The sequence below is a fragment of the Bos mutus genome, chromosome X (assembly GCF_027580195.1).
Source record: "Bos mutus isolate GX-2022 chromosome X, NWIPB_WYAK_1.1, whole genome shotgun sequence".
Classification (NCBI taxonomy): Eukaryota; Metazoa; Chordata; class Mammalia; order Artiodactyla; family Bovidae; genus Bos; species Bos mutus.
Window position 1 is genome coordinate 127,865,975 of NC_091646.1, and position 16,947 is coordinate 127,882,921.

The 16,947-nt window shown below is 47.9% G+C and overlaps 1 protein-coding gene across 3 annotated transcripts in view; it reads left to right on the plus strand.

The window, feature by feature from the left end:
• STS (steroid sulfatase) overlaps positions 1-16,947 on the plus strand; it is a 163,923-nt gene that overhangs the window by 74,530 nt on the left and 72,446 nt on the right. For all 3 annotated transcript variants that reach the window (XM_070366315.1, XM_070366317.1, XM_070366316.1), the window contains 4 exons: positions 891-1,031; positions 4,032-4,153; positions 4,258-4,380; positions 10,429-10,852. In XM_070366315.1, coding sequence (XP_070222416.1) covers positions 891-1,031; positions 4,032-4,153; positions 4,258-4,380; positions 10,429-10,852 — 810 coding nt within the window. The remainder of the gene's footprint in view (positions 1-890; positions 1,032-4,031; positions 4,154-4,257; positions 4,381-10,428; positions 10,853-16,947) is intronic.

The window sequence follows — 16,947 nt, forward strand, 5'->3', positions numbered from 1 at the left end:
ATGGGTTTGGGTGGACTCCAGGAATTGGTGATGGACAGGGAGGCCTGGTGTGGACAGGGAGGACAGGTTCATGGGGTCGCAAAGACGCGGACACGACTGAGCGGCTGGAATGAACTGAACTGAACTTAGCACCCAGTGCTGGAGCAATGAACCTTGTCTTCCTTGAGCTTGGAAAGGTTTGCGACACTCCCATGTCTACAGGTTTCCCTTTTAAAAGCTGCTGCCCACACAGGTGACAGTCACGGCTAATTTTAGAAAGGGGTTGACATCGACAACTGGATTATCCTGAAATGCCTGTTTTTCTGTAGTTTTTCCAGGGCAGAGTAGAGAACGTTTAGCTGACGACAGAGCCTGCCTTAAAGAGATGATTGTTTTCATTTTTGAAGAAGAGATGACTGTGTTTTCATTTTTCCAGACAGAGCCTGTGTTTTGGTTTGAGGTAGAAAGGAGAGGTCAGCGCTGTGCAGGGAGAAGGAAATGTTTGTTTGTTGTAGAAACAAACACACGGCAGAGAGGATGCGGTTCTTTCTATGTGATGTCTCAGGCTTCCCAAAGCAGGAGATGTAAGAAACTGGAGTTCAGTCCGTGTGTCGGAGAAAATCCCCTGGAGGAGGGCATGGCAACCCGCTCCAGAATTCTTCCCTGGGGAATCCCACGGACAGAGGAGCCTGGTGGGCTTCAGTCCATGGGGTCGCAGAGAGTCGGATACAACTGAAGCGACTTAGCACGCACGTGTCGTCTGAGTTGATTTGGATCCCGTCCCATCCGGGGCGGGTGGGTGGACAGTACCCTTTCTCCTAAGGGGAGGGGGAGAAGGGAGGATCCCAGACAAGGAGAATGGTCCCTCCCGCCAGCATCCTTCACGACTCTCTTGCCCTCGCTCTTTGCAGGGACATGATGACCCTTCTGCTTCTGTTGCTGTTCCTCTGCGAGGCCCAGAGCTGGGTGGCATCAAAGCCCAACTTCGTCCTGCTGATGGCTGACGACCTTGGCATCGGGGACCCCGGTTGCTATGGCAACAAGACGCTCAGGTGCGGTGATGGGTCAACACAGGGACCCCTCCACAGGCTGGCCGCCCTGTGACAGGCAGCGGGCATTCGTGGAACACAGGCCACCGGGAGACGTGCAAAGCCCACGCTCCCCTCCAGCTGCACGCCACGTGTGGCTCTGTGTAGACACTGAAAACCAAGACTGCCCTCGAGCCACGTGAACCACGGTGTTCTGAGGTCACGAAAAGCAGGAGCTTCATCTTCTTCACCCTTGTAGGGAATTCTCTTACCGTCCGGAAGAGTTGGACACAACTTAACGACTGAACAACAACAGTTCATATTAGATATGCTACCAGACGTGATATTCCTAAAATTTATTAATGTGATAGGCACTGATTCCACTAAGGAGTCTTAATTTAAAAAATTGCAATCAAGTCTTTAAAGTTCACTGTCTGCTAATTATCAAAAGGAAGAAAAGGGCTATACAGTAAGAATTTATAATAATAAATTCATAGTAATACCCTAAATCTATCTTGCTCCCCATATTAGCATCCAATTCTTTTTCTTTTCATTGAAGTACAGGTGATCTACAATATTGTTTTAGCATGTATATATACACACATTCGTGTGCTGTGTGCTAACTGGCTTCAACCATGTCAGAGTCTTTACGACCCCATGGACTGTAACCCGCCAGGCTCCTCTGTCCATGGGATTTCCCAGGCAAGATTACCGGAGTGGGTTGCCATTTCCTCCTCCAGGGGATCTTCTCGACCCGGGGACTGAACCCTTATCTCTTAACGTGTCCTGTGTTGCAGGCAGGTTCTTTACCACTAGCACCACCTGAGAAGCTCATATAGACACACACATACATATCTTCTGTATACATGTGTATATTCTGTTTTCTAATTCTTTTCCGTTATTGTTTGTTACAAGATATTGAATATAGTTCCCGATACTATACAGGACCTCCTTGTTATGAATCTGTTTTAGAGTGTATGTCTGCTAATCCCAAATTCCTAATTTATCCCTCTCCCCAACCCAGCTCTTTCTGAACGACATGCTTCATTTTATAATATCACACCCCCAAATAGATTTCTCAGTAGCCAGTCTAGGCACTAGTCACGCATACGATTTCCGTATTCTCAGCATCTTGTAACATAAGGCCAAAGCCAAGTGGAAATGTTGACAATTAAATGGATAAAGTAAGGTAATAAACGGGAGAGGAGTTTGAGACCACGGGGCAGTACAACGATCTTGTCCACTGAGGTATGCGCTATTCCATGGGCTGCCCTGATAACTCAGCTGGGAAAGAATCCTCCTGCAATGCAGGAGACCCCGGTTCGACTCCTGGGTCGGGAAGATCCGCTGGAGAAGGGATAGGCTATCCACTCCAGTATTGCTGGATTTCCCTGGGTGCTCAGCTGGTAAAGAATCCGCCTGCAATGCGGGAGACCTGGGTTCCATCCCTGGGTTGGGAAGATCCCCTGGAGAAGGGAATGGCTGCCCACTCCAGGATTCTGGCCTGGACAATCGCATGGACTGTACAGTCTATGGAGGTCACAGAGTTGGATACGACTGAGCGGCTTTCACTTTCACTGTTACCTGATTGGCCTCTGGGCACTGAACCACGGAGGGTGGGGCCGCTGTGAACCAGATAACATGTCCCATCTCACAGGCCAGGAAGGGAGTGCAGTTAATCACATCGTGCTTTTATGCTGTGATGGAAGCTGCTGAGATGGGGGATAGAAAGACATCCAGAGGTGGAGCAGGCTCCTCCCACAGGACGGGAAGGCCGCAGGGGGTCCCATGTATGGTCAGGACCGAAGTCTAAAAGATGGGCAGAGTGGCAGGGACCAGGGCTTCTTTAAAAGGATATGAGATAACCACTCAGAGTGGCCCCAGACCTGTGAGAACTCCCCCTCCCCATGCCGGGGAAGTCTGGCGTGATTTTCTGAGGTGACGGGGCCACGACCTTCCTGGAGAAAAGGCCACAGAATGGCTTGTCCTGCACAGAGCGCCATCCTCGAAGTGAAACCCTCCGTGAGCATCGCTTCAGCGGGAAAACCCTGGAGTCCACAGAGGGTGTGAGTAACTCACGGCCTGACCTGTTTCCAGCTTTGCCCTGGACTCTGTGAACCCCGGGTAGTTCCCTGGTAGATGCACCTGGAGCCCTTGCTTCCTTGCTCCTGGGGGTCCCGTCACCCCCTTGTCCCTGGAAAAGTGAAAGTGTGAGTCGCTCAGTCGTGTCCAGCTGTTTGTGACCCCCTGGACTGTAGCCCGCCAGGATCCTCTGTCCATGGGATTCTCCAGCCAAGAAGACTGGAGTGGGTTGCCATGTCCTTTTTCTCCAGGGGATCTTCCCGACCCAGGGATCGAACCCAGGTCTCCCGCCTTGCAGGCAGATTCTTTCCCGTCTGAGCCACCAGGCAGAGCCTGATGACAACTCCTTCAGAGCCTCTCTTTGGCTGTGGTTGGGAAGAGGAGAGTCAGGCTGCCCCCAGAGCTTTCCCGTTTGGGGGCATACAGAGGCGACTGGCAGGGACAGGTGAGAAGGAGAGAGACCTTGAAACATCTCCATCCCCCTGGTCCCAGCAGCCCATTCTCAGGACTCGTCTTCTCCCTCCTAAACCAGAAGCTCAGAGCCCTGGGCAAGTGAGGTACCCCAGAGAGGGCTGACCTCGATCGTGGAGCCCTCAGTGTGGTTTTGTCCTTACTCAGAGCCATGGTGCTGTGTCTGCTCCCTTTCCTTCACTCCTTCCCCCCACGTCTTGTGGTTCAGTCACTCAGCCATGTCCGACTCTCTGTGACCCCACGAACAGCAGCATGCCAGGCTTCCCTGTCCATCACCGTATCCCAGAATTGGCTCAAACTGATGTCCATCCAGTCGGTGATGCCATCCAACCATCTCATCCTCTGTCGTCCCCTTCCCACCAAGACACATGGCTCTATTTCCCTGGGTTACTGAGAAGCGACTCACTGTGCAAAGCCCCCAAAGAAGCTTTCTTAAGATCATGATGAATGACCCACGAGTCTCTGTTCCAGGACTCCCAATATCGACCGCCTGGCCAGAGGGGGTGTGAAGCTCACGCAGCACCTGGCAGCATCACCCCTCTGCACGCCCAGCAGGGCGGCCTTCATGACCGGCCGGTACCCTGTCCGCTCAGGTAATGCCCTCCCCCCTCACCGCTGGCTCCAGCACCGCGCTCCTCGTCCTCCTCCCAGCCATAATGGTCCTCCCCGTCTTCATGGTGGATTTCACATTGCTCAGGAATGGCGTCTCAGTCCCAAGTGGGAGTTTTCCTCTTCTCGGCCTCTTCTGGAGGACTGCCCCCCAGTGAGATTACGTTCGCCAAGCTTCTGAAGGATCAAGGCTATTCCACAGCTCTGATAGGTATGGGACTGAGGATCTGGGCGGGGTGGTTGGGAGAGTGGGGAGGGCGTGACCGCAGCCATCTTTAGGGTGACATGGCTGATAGAACTTGCACAGCTGTAGAAAGGGAAGAAACAATTCCAACTCTAAATCAAAACAGCAGGCATCTGTATGCAGTGTTTGAATGTGTGGATGGTCTCCTTATTTATGTATCTGTGTGTATGTGTGTCGATGGATGGATGGATGGGTGATAGGTAGATAATGATAGACACACAGATGGACTGACAGATGGACAAATGGATAGATGGAAAGGTAGTTGAGTCAGGTGATAGAGACAGGGAGAGGTAGCTCAGTAGATGAGATGGATGATGGGTGAATGGCTGATGGATGAACTGTGGATGCTGGATGGATGGATGGATGCTGGGTAGATGGTAGATGGATGGTGGATAGATGGATGGCAGGTGGATGGTGGATACTGGATGGATGGAGAGGTGGATGGATGATGGATGGATGGGAGGTGACTGGCGAATACTGGATGGGTGGTACTGGATGGATGGATGGTGGGTGGATGGTGGCTACTGGATGGATGGGTGAATGGTGGATGGATGGTAGGTAGATGGTGGATACTGGAGAGATGGATGGATGCTGGGTGGATGGTGGATGGATACATAATGGATGGATTCTAGGTGGATGATGGATACTAGATAAATGGATGAATGGTGGATGCTGATGAATGGATAGTGGATGGATGGATGGATAATGGATGATGGGTGGATGGTAGATGGATGGTGGATACTGGATGGATGGATGGTGGGTGGGTGGATGGTGGATGGATGGTACATGGATGATGGCTACTGGATGAATGGTAGTTGCTGATGGATGGATGGTGGATGAATGGATGCTGGATGGGAGAAGGTAGATGGATGATCGATGGATGGTAGACAGATGGTGGATACTGGATAGATTGATGGACGGATGGATGGATGGTAGATGGATTATGCATGGATGGTGGATATTGGATAGATGGATGGATGGATGGTGGGTGGATGGATGATGGATGATAGAAGGCAGATGGATAATGGATGGATGATGGATGGATGGTAGATGGATAGTGGATACTGGATGGATGGATGGATGGTGGATGGATGGATGGATAATGGATGGTGGGTGGATGGTAGATGGATGGTGGATGCTGGATGGATGGATGGTAGGTGGATGGATGATGGATGGATGGTAGGTGGATGATGGATATCGGATGGATGGATGAACAATGAATCCATAGATGGGTGGGTGGATGACTAGTGGATGCTGACTGGCTGGATGAAGGGGTGAGTGGGTCAGTGGGTGAGTGATTGGATACGTGAATGAATGGAGGATGCTGAATGAGTGGATGTTGGATGGATGGGACGCAGAGGCAGAAAGTTGAAATATATGGTAGATAACAGAAAAATGCATAGTTGTGCACACACACAGCAAACACCACCACACACACACGCACACACACACACACCATACTATTGATAAAGATTTTCATCTTACATGGCAGTAATAAAATTGCATCTGAATGTTTCTCATTTGACATGCCCATTGATTTTATTCCCTTGATAGGAAATGAATCCTTCTCCCCTTTCCCTTGATGAGCTTGGGTCTACGTAGGTCATCAGAAGAATCATGGAAAATCTCATGGGAGCAAAACGACCCTTCTCTTCCTTCCCACATCTGGTCATAAAGCCACCATCACTTTTTCTCTTGTGTGAGGCGCTCACTAATTCACTAATGCACTTCACATTTTATAAGAAATGTTTCAGTTCAGTTCAGTTCAATCACTCAATTGTGTCCGACTCTTTGCAACCCCACGAATCACAGCACGCCAGGCCTCCCTGTCCATCACCAACTCCTGGAGTTCACTCAAACTCATGTCCATCGAGTCGGTGATGCCATCCAACCATCTCATCCTCTGTCATCCCCTTCTTCTCCTGCCCCCAATCCTTCCCAGCATTAGGGTCTTTTCCAATGAGTCAGCTCTTCACATCCGGAGGCCAGAGTACTAGAGTTTCAGCTTCAGCATCAGTCCTTCCAATGAATACCTGGGATTGATCTCATTTAGGATGGACTGGTTGGATCTCCTTGCAGTCCAAGGGACTCTCAAGAGTCTCCTCCAACACCACAGTTCAAAAGCATCAATTCTTCGGCACTCAGCTTTCTTCATAGTCCAACTCTCACATCCATACATGACCGCTGGAAAAACCATAGCCTTGACTAGACAGACCTTTGTTGGCAGAGTAATGTCTTTGCTTTTCAATATGCTGTCTAGGCTGGTCATAACTTTCCTTCCAAGGAGTAAGCGTCTTTTAATTTCATGACTGCAGTCACCATCTGCAGTGATTTTGGAGCCCAGAAAAATAAAGTCTGACACTGTTTCCACTGTTTCCCCATCTATTTCCCATGAAGTGATGGGACCAGATGCCATGATCTTCGTTTTCTGAATGTTGAGCTTTAAGCCAACTTTTTCATTCTCTTCTTTCATTTTCATCAAGAGACTTCTTAGTTCCTCTTCACTTTCTGCCATAAGGGTGGTGTCATCTGCATATCTGAGGTTATTGGTATTTCTCCCGGCAATCTTGATTCCAGCTTGTGTTTCTTCCAGTCCAGTGTTTCTCATGATGTGCTCTGCATATAAGTTAAACAAGCAGGGTGACAATATACAGCCTTGACGGACTCCTTTTCCTATTTGGAACCAGTCTGTTGGTCCACGTCCAGTTCTAACTGTTGCTTCCTGACCTGCATACAGATTTCTCAAGAGGCAGGTCAGGTGGTCTGGTATTCCCATCTCCTTCAGAATTTTCCACAGTTTATTGTGATCCACACAGTCAAAGGCTTTGGCATAGTCAACAAAGCAGAAATAGATGTTTTTCTGGAACTCTCTTCCCTTTTCCATGATCCAGCAGATGTTGGCAGTTTGATCTCTGGTTCTTCTGCCTTTTCTAAAACCAGCTTGAACATCTGGAAGTTCACGGGTCATGTACTGCTGAAGCCTGGCTTGGAGAATTTTGAGCATTACTTTACTAGTGTGTGAGATGAGTGCAATTGTGTGGTAGTTTGAGCATTCTTTGGCATTGTCTTTCTTTGGGATTGGAATGAAAACTGACCTTTTCCAGTCCTGTGGCCACTGCTGAGTTGTCCAAATTTGCTGGCATATTGAGTGCAGCGCTTTCACAGCATCATCTTTCAGGATTTGAAATAGCTCAACTGGAAATCCATCACCTCCACTAGCTTTGTTCGTAGTGATGCTTCCTAAGGCCCACTTGACTTCACATTCCAGGATGTCTGGCTTTAGGTGACTGATGACACCATCATGATTATCTTGGTCGTGAAGATCTTTTTTGTACAGTTCTTCTGTGTATTTTTGCCATCTCTTCTTAATATCTTCTGCTTCTGTTAGGTCCATACCATTTCTGTCCTTTATCGAGCCCATCTTTGCATGAAATGTTCCCTTGGTATCTCTAATTTTCTTGAAGAGATCTCTAGTCTTTCCCATTCTGTTGTTTTCCTCTTATTTCTTTGCATTGATCGTTGAGGAAGGCTTTCTTATCTCTCCTTGCTATTCTTTGGAACTCTGCATTCAGATGTTTATATCTTTCCTTTTCTCCTTTGCTTTTCGCTTCTCTTCTTTTCACAGCTATTTGGAAGGCCTCCCCAGACAGCCATTTTGCTTTTTTGCATTTCTTTTCCATGGGGACGGTCTTGATCCCTGTCTCCTGTACAATGTCATGAACCTCCATCCATGGTTCATCAGGCACTCTGTCTTAGATCTAGTCCCGTAAATCTATTTCTTACTTCCACTGTATAATCATAAGGGATTTGATTTAGGTCATACCTGAATGGTCTAGTGGTTTTCCCTACTTTCTTCAATTTAAGTCTGAATTTGGCAATAAGGAGTTCATGATCTGAACCATGGTCAGCTCCTGGTCTTATTTTTGCTGACTATATAGAGCTTCTCCATCTTTGGCTGCAAAGAATATAATCAATCTGATTTCGGTGTTGACCATCTGGTGATGTCCATGTGTAGAGTCTTCTCTTGTGTTATTGGAAGGGAGTGTTTCTTATGACCAGTGTGTTCTCTTGGCAAAACTCTATTAGCCTTTACGCTGCTTCATTTTGTATTCCAAGGCCAAATTTGCCTGTTACTCCAGGTGTTTCTTGACTTCCTACTTTTGCATTCCAGTCCCCTATAACGAAAAGAACATCTTTTTTGGGTGTTAGTTCTAAAAGGTCTTGTAGGTCTTCATAGAACCGCTCAACTTCAGCTTCTTCAGCATTACCGGTTGGGGCATAGGCTTGGATTACCGTGATACTGAATGGTTTGCCTTGGAAATGAACAGAGATCATTCTGTAGTTTTTGAGATTGCATCCAAGTACTGCATTTCAGACTCTTTTGTTGACCATGATGGCTACTCCGTTTCTTCTAAGGGATTCCTGCCCACAGTAGTAGATGTAATGGTCATCTGAGTTAAATTCACCCATTCCAGTCCATTTCAGTTCGCTGATTCCTAGAATGTTGATGTTCAGTCTTGCCAGCTCTTGTTTGACCACTTCCAATTTGCCTTGGTTCATGGACCTGACATTCCAGGTTCCTATGCAATATTGCTCTTTACAGCATCGGACCTTGCTTCTATCACCAGTCACATCCACAGCTGGGTATTGTTTTTGCTTTGGCTCCATCCCTTCATTTTTTCTGGAGTTATTTCTCCACTAATCTCCAGTAGCATATTGGGCACCTACTGACCTGGGGAGTTCCCCTTTCAGTATCCTATCATTTTGCCTTTTCATACTGTTCATGGGGTTCTCAAGGCAAGAATACTGACGTGGTTTGCCATTCTCTTCTTCAGTGGACCACATTCTGTCAGACCTCTCCAACATGACCCTCCCATCTTAGAGGTGTTTAAAATAATTATTGACTTGTGAGTACGATTTCCTCATGCCTCGGGGGTCATTTTTATGTAAGGATTCATTTCCACTTTTAACTTTCAAGGGAGAAAATCAAGTTGGTTCTAAGACTTTCCTTTTAAGGAAATGTCTTTTAAAAAAGCACCTGTGGGATATCCCTGGTGGTCCCGTGGTTAAAATTTCTCCTTCCAAGGCAGAGGGTGTGGCTTCAAACCCTGGTTGGGGAGCCAAGATCCTATATACCTCATGGCCAAAATACTAAAACCGAAGCAGTATTGTAATCAGTAAAGACTTTGAAAGTGCTCCATGTCCAAAATGGGCTTCTCACTGAGAAGAACCCACCTGCCAGAGCAGGAGACATAAGAGATGTGGGTTTGATCCCTGGGTCAGGAAGATCCCCTGGAAGAGGGCACGGCAACCCGCTCTGGTATTCTTGCCTGGAGAATCCCATGGATAGAGGAGCCTGGTGGGCTACAGTCCCTGGGGTTGCAAAGAGCTGGACATGACTTAGGGAGCAAACAGCATGTCAAAAAAAAAGAAAAGAGAATATTAAAAAAAAAAACACCTGTCCCAGAAAAACACTGCTGTTTTCTTCTGTAGTTTTTTTCTCCTGCCTATAAAGTGTAGGATAAAATAATCAGTGGTAAAATAATCCGCCTGCCAGTGCAGGAGATTTAAGACACGCAGGTTCCGTCCCTGGGTTGGGAAGATCCCCTGGAGAAGGAAATGACATCCCGCTCCAGTATCCTTGCCTGGAGAATCCCATGGACAGAGAAGCCTGGTGGGCTACAGTCCACGGGGTCGCAAAGAGTCGGACACGGCTTAACGACTCAGCAACGTGAAGGATGCAAAGTGTTGGTCTTGGGGCTTTTTTTTTTTTTCCAGTCCTCAAATCGCCTATTGTTTCCTGGTGGCATGAGTAGTTCCTACCCTAGATCGTTTAGGGAAAAGGAGGTGAACGGGATCGAATAGATGTATCTGGATGATCGAGCAGACAGGCCCTACGGGGTGTCAGCTCACAGGCATCCAAAGCTGAGCTGGGCACCAGGGCCGGGGCGGGGCGGGGTGGGGGGCGGTTTCCACTGGCTCTAAACTCGCTGCCCCTGTGGTCTGCCCCCTTAGGCAAGTGGCACCTGGGCATCAGCTGCCACGACCCCGGCGACTTCTGTCACCACCCGACCAGCCACGGCTTCGACTACTTCCACGGGCTGCCCCTGACCAACATGCGGGACTGCAAGCTGGGCGAGGGCAGTGTGTTCACCGCGGCCTTCAGGCTGCTGGTGTTGCTGCCCATGCAGCTCATCGCCGTGGCCCTGCTGACCCTGGTCGTGCTCAAGTGGCTGGGGCTCTTCCGGGCGCCCCCCTGCGCTTTCCTTTTCCTCTTCCTTCTGGCCACCCTATTACTCGGCCTCCTGCTCGGCTTTCTGCACTACTTTCGGCCGCTCAACTGCTTCCTGATGCGGAACCGTGACATCACGCAGCAGCCCATGTCCTACGACAACCTCACGCAGAGGCTCACGGCGGACGCCGCCCACTTCTTACGTCGGTGGGTCACCTCTCCCGGCCCGACGGTGCCTGGGATGCGCGGACGGTGCCATCTCGGGGATCTGGGCAGAGGTGGGGGGAGTGGGGACCGGGGTGCTCGGCAAGCCACGTTTCCAAACTCCTGTGCTTGGGGGGATGTCTCCAAAGGATGCACGTGGAAATGAGATGGCATGCTTTGCAGAGCTGTGTGTTGGGAGCAAGAGGAAGAGACGCTGATGCTGGGCAAGACAGAAGGCAGGAGGAGAAGGGGATGACAGAAGATGAGATGGTCAGATGGCATCACCGACTCCATGGACATGAGTTTGAGTAAATTCCGGGGAGTTGGTAGTGGACAGGGAGGCCTGGCATGCTGCAGTCCATGGGGTCGCAAGGAGTCGGACGCAACTGAATTGAACTGATCTAAGCGGGGCTTGGGAATTGCAGTGCTGTGGGCTCCCTCCTCCCAGAGTTACTTTGCCAGGTGCCCCTCATCCTGTGCAAATGAGTGTGTATGTGTGCTCAGTTGTGTTCGACTCTGCAACGCCACAGACTGTAGCCCACCAGGCTCCTCTCTCCATGGGATTCTCCAGACAAGAATACTGGAGTGGATTGCCATTCCCGTCTCCAGGAGATCTTCCCGACCCAGGGGTCTAACCTGGGTCTCCTGCATTGGTGGGTGGATTCTTTACCATTGAGCCACCTGGGATGTGTTCCCAATGCTCCTGTGTGTGTGTGCTAAGTAACTTCAGGCAAGTTATTAACCACTGGACCTCCAGGGAAGGCCCTCTGCGGGTTTCTCCTCTTGTTAGGCTGCTTGAAAAAGAAAGTGGAAGTGTTAGTTGCTCAGTTGTGTCCAACTCTTTGAGGGAAGATTCCCCTGGAGGAGGGCATGGCCACCCACTCCAGTATTCCTGCCTGAAGAAGCCCATGGACAGAGGAGCCTGGCGGGCTACAGTCCACAGAGTCTCAAAGAGTTGGACACGACTGAGTAACTAACACACACGTCAGACTCTTTGGACCCTCTTGCTACGTTTTTCTAGAAGGCAGCAAAAGCTTTTGAACTTTGGAAGACGTGTGCTTTACACCATCATCCGGTAAGAGGTCACACGCAGATGTTTAGCTGAAACAAACGTTTCCCGAAAGGAATTACTTCTTCTCAGAGGGATTGCTTCTGATGCTTTCTACCTGATTCCGTTTTCATTTTCTCAAAAAATGATCTGGTCGTGACACTCACTTGACATCGTGACTCAGCAAGGAGTGCCAGTCTGCATGGCGGACAAAGCTGTTATTACCTCCTGGGAAGGAGTTAACCTCACACTATTAAGTTACACTTAATAAGTGTAACCTTACACTAAGTATAACCGTACAGTTTTAAGTAGTAGTAGTATAAGTATAACCTTACACTGTTGAGGTTAACCTCCTGGGTTAACCTTACACTGTTTTATAAATAAGAGAAAGGCCATTCTGAAGTAGAGTGGTATTCTGTGGATGTCAGACCTACACATTTCAGCCAAAATACAGCAGACTTGTGCTCGAAAAACTTACTGAAACAGCGAAACCTTCTTATGTCCGTCTCCACTCCCCAGAATCTCTCCGAAACCTGCCTGGAGGAGATGAATGATACCCTGCTCCTTATAAAATGACAGGGTTCAGGAATGACACTCAACTTCCAGGGCAAGTCAGTCTGTTGCAGCTGGTGGTATTTTGACCCAGATGATTGAAACTCTATGATATGTGAATATTCATACGATTAGAAGGAATTCTAATGGATTCCTCAGCGTTTGATCTTGAGAGGGGAATCAAAAAACATTTGATTAGCCTGAGGGTATTCAACCTCAGACAGTTTATCTTTTTAAACTTTTAAATTTTTATTTATTTTTAAATTGAAGTAGCATTGATTCACAATGTTGTGTTAGTTTCAGGGGTACGGCAGAGTGATTCAGTTTTGTCTGTAACATATAGATAGATAATACTTTCCAGATTCTTTTCCCTTATCAGTCAGTCAGTCACTGCAGTCGCTCAGTCGTATCCGACTCTGCAACCCCATGAATCCCAGCACGCCAGGCCTCCCTGTCCATCACCAACTCCCGCAGTTCACTCAGACTCACGTGCATCGAGTCAGTGATGCCATCCAGCCATCTCATCCTCTGTCTAGGTTTATTATGATTGGATATAATTCCCTGTGCTGTGGGCAGTGGGTCCTTGTTGATTATCTATTTCATATATAGTAGTGTGTGTATCTGTTAATCCCAAACTCCTAATTCTTTCCCCCTCCACTTTCCCCTTTGGTAACCAACCATACATTTGTTTTCTATGTCCGTCAGGCTATTTCGGTTCTGCAAATAAGTTCGCTTGCACTGGTTTTTTTTTAGATTTCACAAGTGATATCATATGGTATTTGTCTTTCTCTGTCTAACTTAACTTCACTAAGTATGATCATCTCTAGCTCCATCCATTTTTCTACTAAAAGAAATGGCATTATTTCAGTCTTTCATATTCTTTACCAATTCCTCTGTTGGTGAACATTTACCTCATTTCCATATCTTTGCTTTTTTGAATAGCACTGCTATAAATATTAAGGTGTATATATCTTTTCTAATGATGGGTTTGTCCAGAAAACCATGCCCAGGAGTGGGATTTCTGGATCATGTGATAGTTTTATTTTAAATTTTTTTAAGGCATTTCCATCTTGTTCTCCATAGTGGCTGCACAAATTCACATTCCCACCAACAGTGTAGGAGGGTTGCCTTTCTCCACACCCTCTCCTGCATTTATTATTTGTAGACTTTTTGTTTGTCTAATTTTTTTGCCATGCTGCATGGCATGTGGGATGTAACTTTCCCGACCGGGGATTGAACCCACACCTCCTGCATTGGAAGCACAGAGTCTTAACCACTAGACCACCAGGGAAGTCCCTATTTGTAGACTTTCTGATGCTGGCTGTTCTGACTGGCGTCAGCTAGTACCTCATTGCAGATTGAATTTGCATTTCTCTAATACTTGTCTGTCCAACCAGTTTATCTTGATTTTACTGAGGTTTCTGCAATTTTCTTTCAGAATTAGATGTTTAGGATATTCTAGCCTGGAGAATCCCAGGGACTGGGGAGCCTGGTGGGCTGCTGTCTATGGGGTCACACAGAGTCGGACACGACTGAAGCGACTTAGCAGCAGCAGCAGCAATACCATAGCTGGTGGTCGTGGTTGCTGAGTTATTTTTAATGGGTTTGTCTTCAAAGGGATGATTCCAATGCATCAGGTTGGCCAAAAAGCTCATTTGGAGTTTTCTGTGACATCTTAGGCTTCCCTGATAGCTCAGTTGGTAAAGAATCCACCTGCAATGCAGGAGAGCCCGGTTCGATTCCTGGGTCAGGAAGATCCCCTGGAGAAGGGATAGGCTACCCACTCCAGTATTCTTGGGCTTCCTTCATGGCTCAGCTGGTTAAAGAATCTGCCTGCAACGCGGGAGACCTGGGTTCAATCCCTGGGTTGGGAAGATCCCCTGGAGGAGGGAAAGGCTACCCACTCCAGTATTCTGGCTGGGAGAATCCCATGGACTGTAAAGTGACGTCTTAAGGAAAAAACCCAAATGAACCTTTTGGGCAACCCAGTAAATGCCTGTTGCCCGTGTTGGAGCGATACTTAATGGTCAATATTAGTGAAAATGCTCCACCTATTTGCCACAGCGCCCTTCGTAAGGAGCTTCTCACATGTGTTATCTGAAGACTGGAAGGTTTAAAAAGCATCTAGATTAGCTGCTTTCTCCTGTGTTTTTTTAATTAATTTTTTCTCTCTGAGCTGTACTCATTAAAAACTTTTAAAGTTAATTTCGAAATATAGTTGATGTACAACCTTACACTAAATTTCAGGTACACAACATGGTGATTTGCCATTTAAATACATTACGAAACAATGCCCATAATAAGTCTAGTAAAGATATTTGCCAATAAAAGTTATTATTGCATTAAAAAAGAAGCACCTAGGTAAAACCATTTTTTGGGTAACATAGTTATCTCTGTTAGAGAAGATATCTGAGTTGCTGAATTGCTGTACTTAAGGATCTTGACAGAATCACCTTAATATGGCACCAAAGAACCATAATGACTGGTGACACCGCCACATTTATAAAAAGTTTTTTCAAGGGTCTGAAGGCACATAAATGTGTTATCTCTTTGACCAGAATATCCTGACAAATGTAGGCAGCTCTTAACACCGTTATGGGGCTTCTTTGTTGGCTCAGTGGTAAAGAATCTGCCTGCCTATGTAGGAGACATGGGTTCAATCCCTGGGTGGGGAAGATCCCCTGGAGAAGGAAATGGGAACCCACTCCAGTATTCTTGCCTGGAGAATCCTATGGGCAGAGGAGTGTGGTGGGCTGCAGTACCTGAGGTTGCAAAGGATAGGATATGACTTTGCGACTGAACAACACCACCTTCATGGGATGTAGATTCAGGGCAGAAGTACTGAGGAGTACTGGAGTGGGTTAGCCGTTTCCTTCTCCGGGGGCTCTTCCTGACCCAGGGATCAAACTCAGTCAAACCTCCTAACTCTTTTGTCTCCTGCATTGGCAAGTGGATTCTCTACCACTGAGCCACCAGGGAAGCCCAAAACACACTATAATTAACTAGCAATCCTCGCTGCTCTGATAGGCAGGAATGACTTGTAGATTTCTTAGAGCTCCTTAACTCTCCTTTTGTGCCCTGAAGAAGGGTCCTTCAGTCTTCTCCCTGGTCATGACTCTGTCCCACACTTTATAAAACAGATCCAGGTTGGGTGCCCACCTAGGGGCATGTTCAGGTTTTAACAGATACGGGTTAGTTACACATCACTTACTATGCATATACACATATTCTTGGGCACATTTCATACCCATTACCTCTTTTTTTCTTTTGGCTGAACCAGGTCTTAGTTGAGGCATGTAGCATCTTCGATCTGTATTGGGGCATTTGGATCTTTAGTGGAGTCATGCAAAGTCTTAGTTGCAGCATGTAGGATATAGTTCTCTGCCAGGGATCAAACCCAGGCCCGCCGCATTGGAAATGCAGTGTTAGTCACTGGACCACCAGGGGAGTTGCCCCACCCTCACCTCTTACATGGTACAGAAGGACCCTGGGAGATGAGGGTTGAGGTATCTTCTTGTGGAGGAATCTGGGGCTCAGAAGTTGAGAGCGATCTCCAAAGCCCCACAAGCACACGGTACATAGTGGATGAAAGCCCACCTCTAACTCTCTGAGGGCCCTCCCGAGTAGACTGTAACAAGCTTGATGCCTTCTCTGCTTCTGCACTTGACTGCAGACTTTCCAACCAGGTCTGAGTGTGGATTATCTGGAAGAAGGTTAGGGAGTTCAACACCCCCTGCTCCAAATGTATGAGGGCAGGTTCCAGTCCTCCAAAGGGGAACACGCCTGGGAATTCTTAGATAAGCTCATGTCTATAGTCCAGTCCTTAGGGCTTCCCAGAGGGCACTAGGGGTAAAGAACCTGCCCACCAGTGCAGGAGACGGAAGAGTTTGCAGGTTTGATCCCTGGGTTGGGAAGATCCCCTGGAGGAGGGCATGGCAACCCACTCCAGTATTCTTGCCTGGAGAATCCCATGGACAGAGGAGCCCGGTGGGCTACAGTCCATGGGGTTGCAAAGAGTCGGACTGAAGCAACCTAGCACAGCATAGCACAGATATCTATATATGCTGCTGCTGCTGCTAAGTCGCTTCAGTCGTGTCCAACTCTGTGCGACCCCATAGACGGCAGCCCACCAGGCTCCCCCGTCCCTGGGATTCTCCAGGCAAGAACACTGGAGTGGGTTGCCATTTCCTTCTCCAATGCATGCAAGTCAAAAAATTAAGTGAAGTCGCTCAGTCGTGTCCCACTCCTAGCAACCCCGTGGACTGCAGCCCACCAGGCCCCTCCGTCCATAGGATTTTCCAGGCAAGAGTACTGGAGTGGGTTGCCATTGCCTTCTCCAATATCTATATAAGGAAACACATAAATCATCTGTCAGAGAAACAAAAATCTCAGACATATAAATATCTCAGATATATGAAGGCGATGGCACCCCACTCCAGTACTCTTGCCTGGAAAGTCCCATGGATGGAGGAGCCTGGTAGGCTGCAGTCCATGGCGT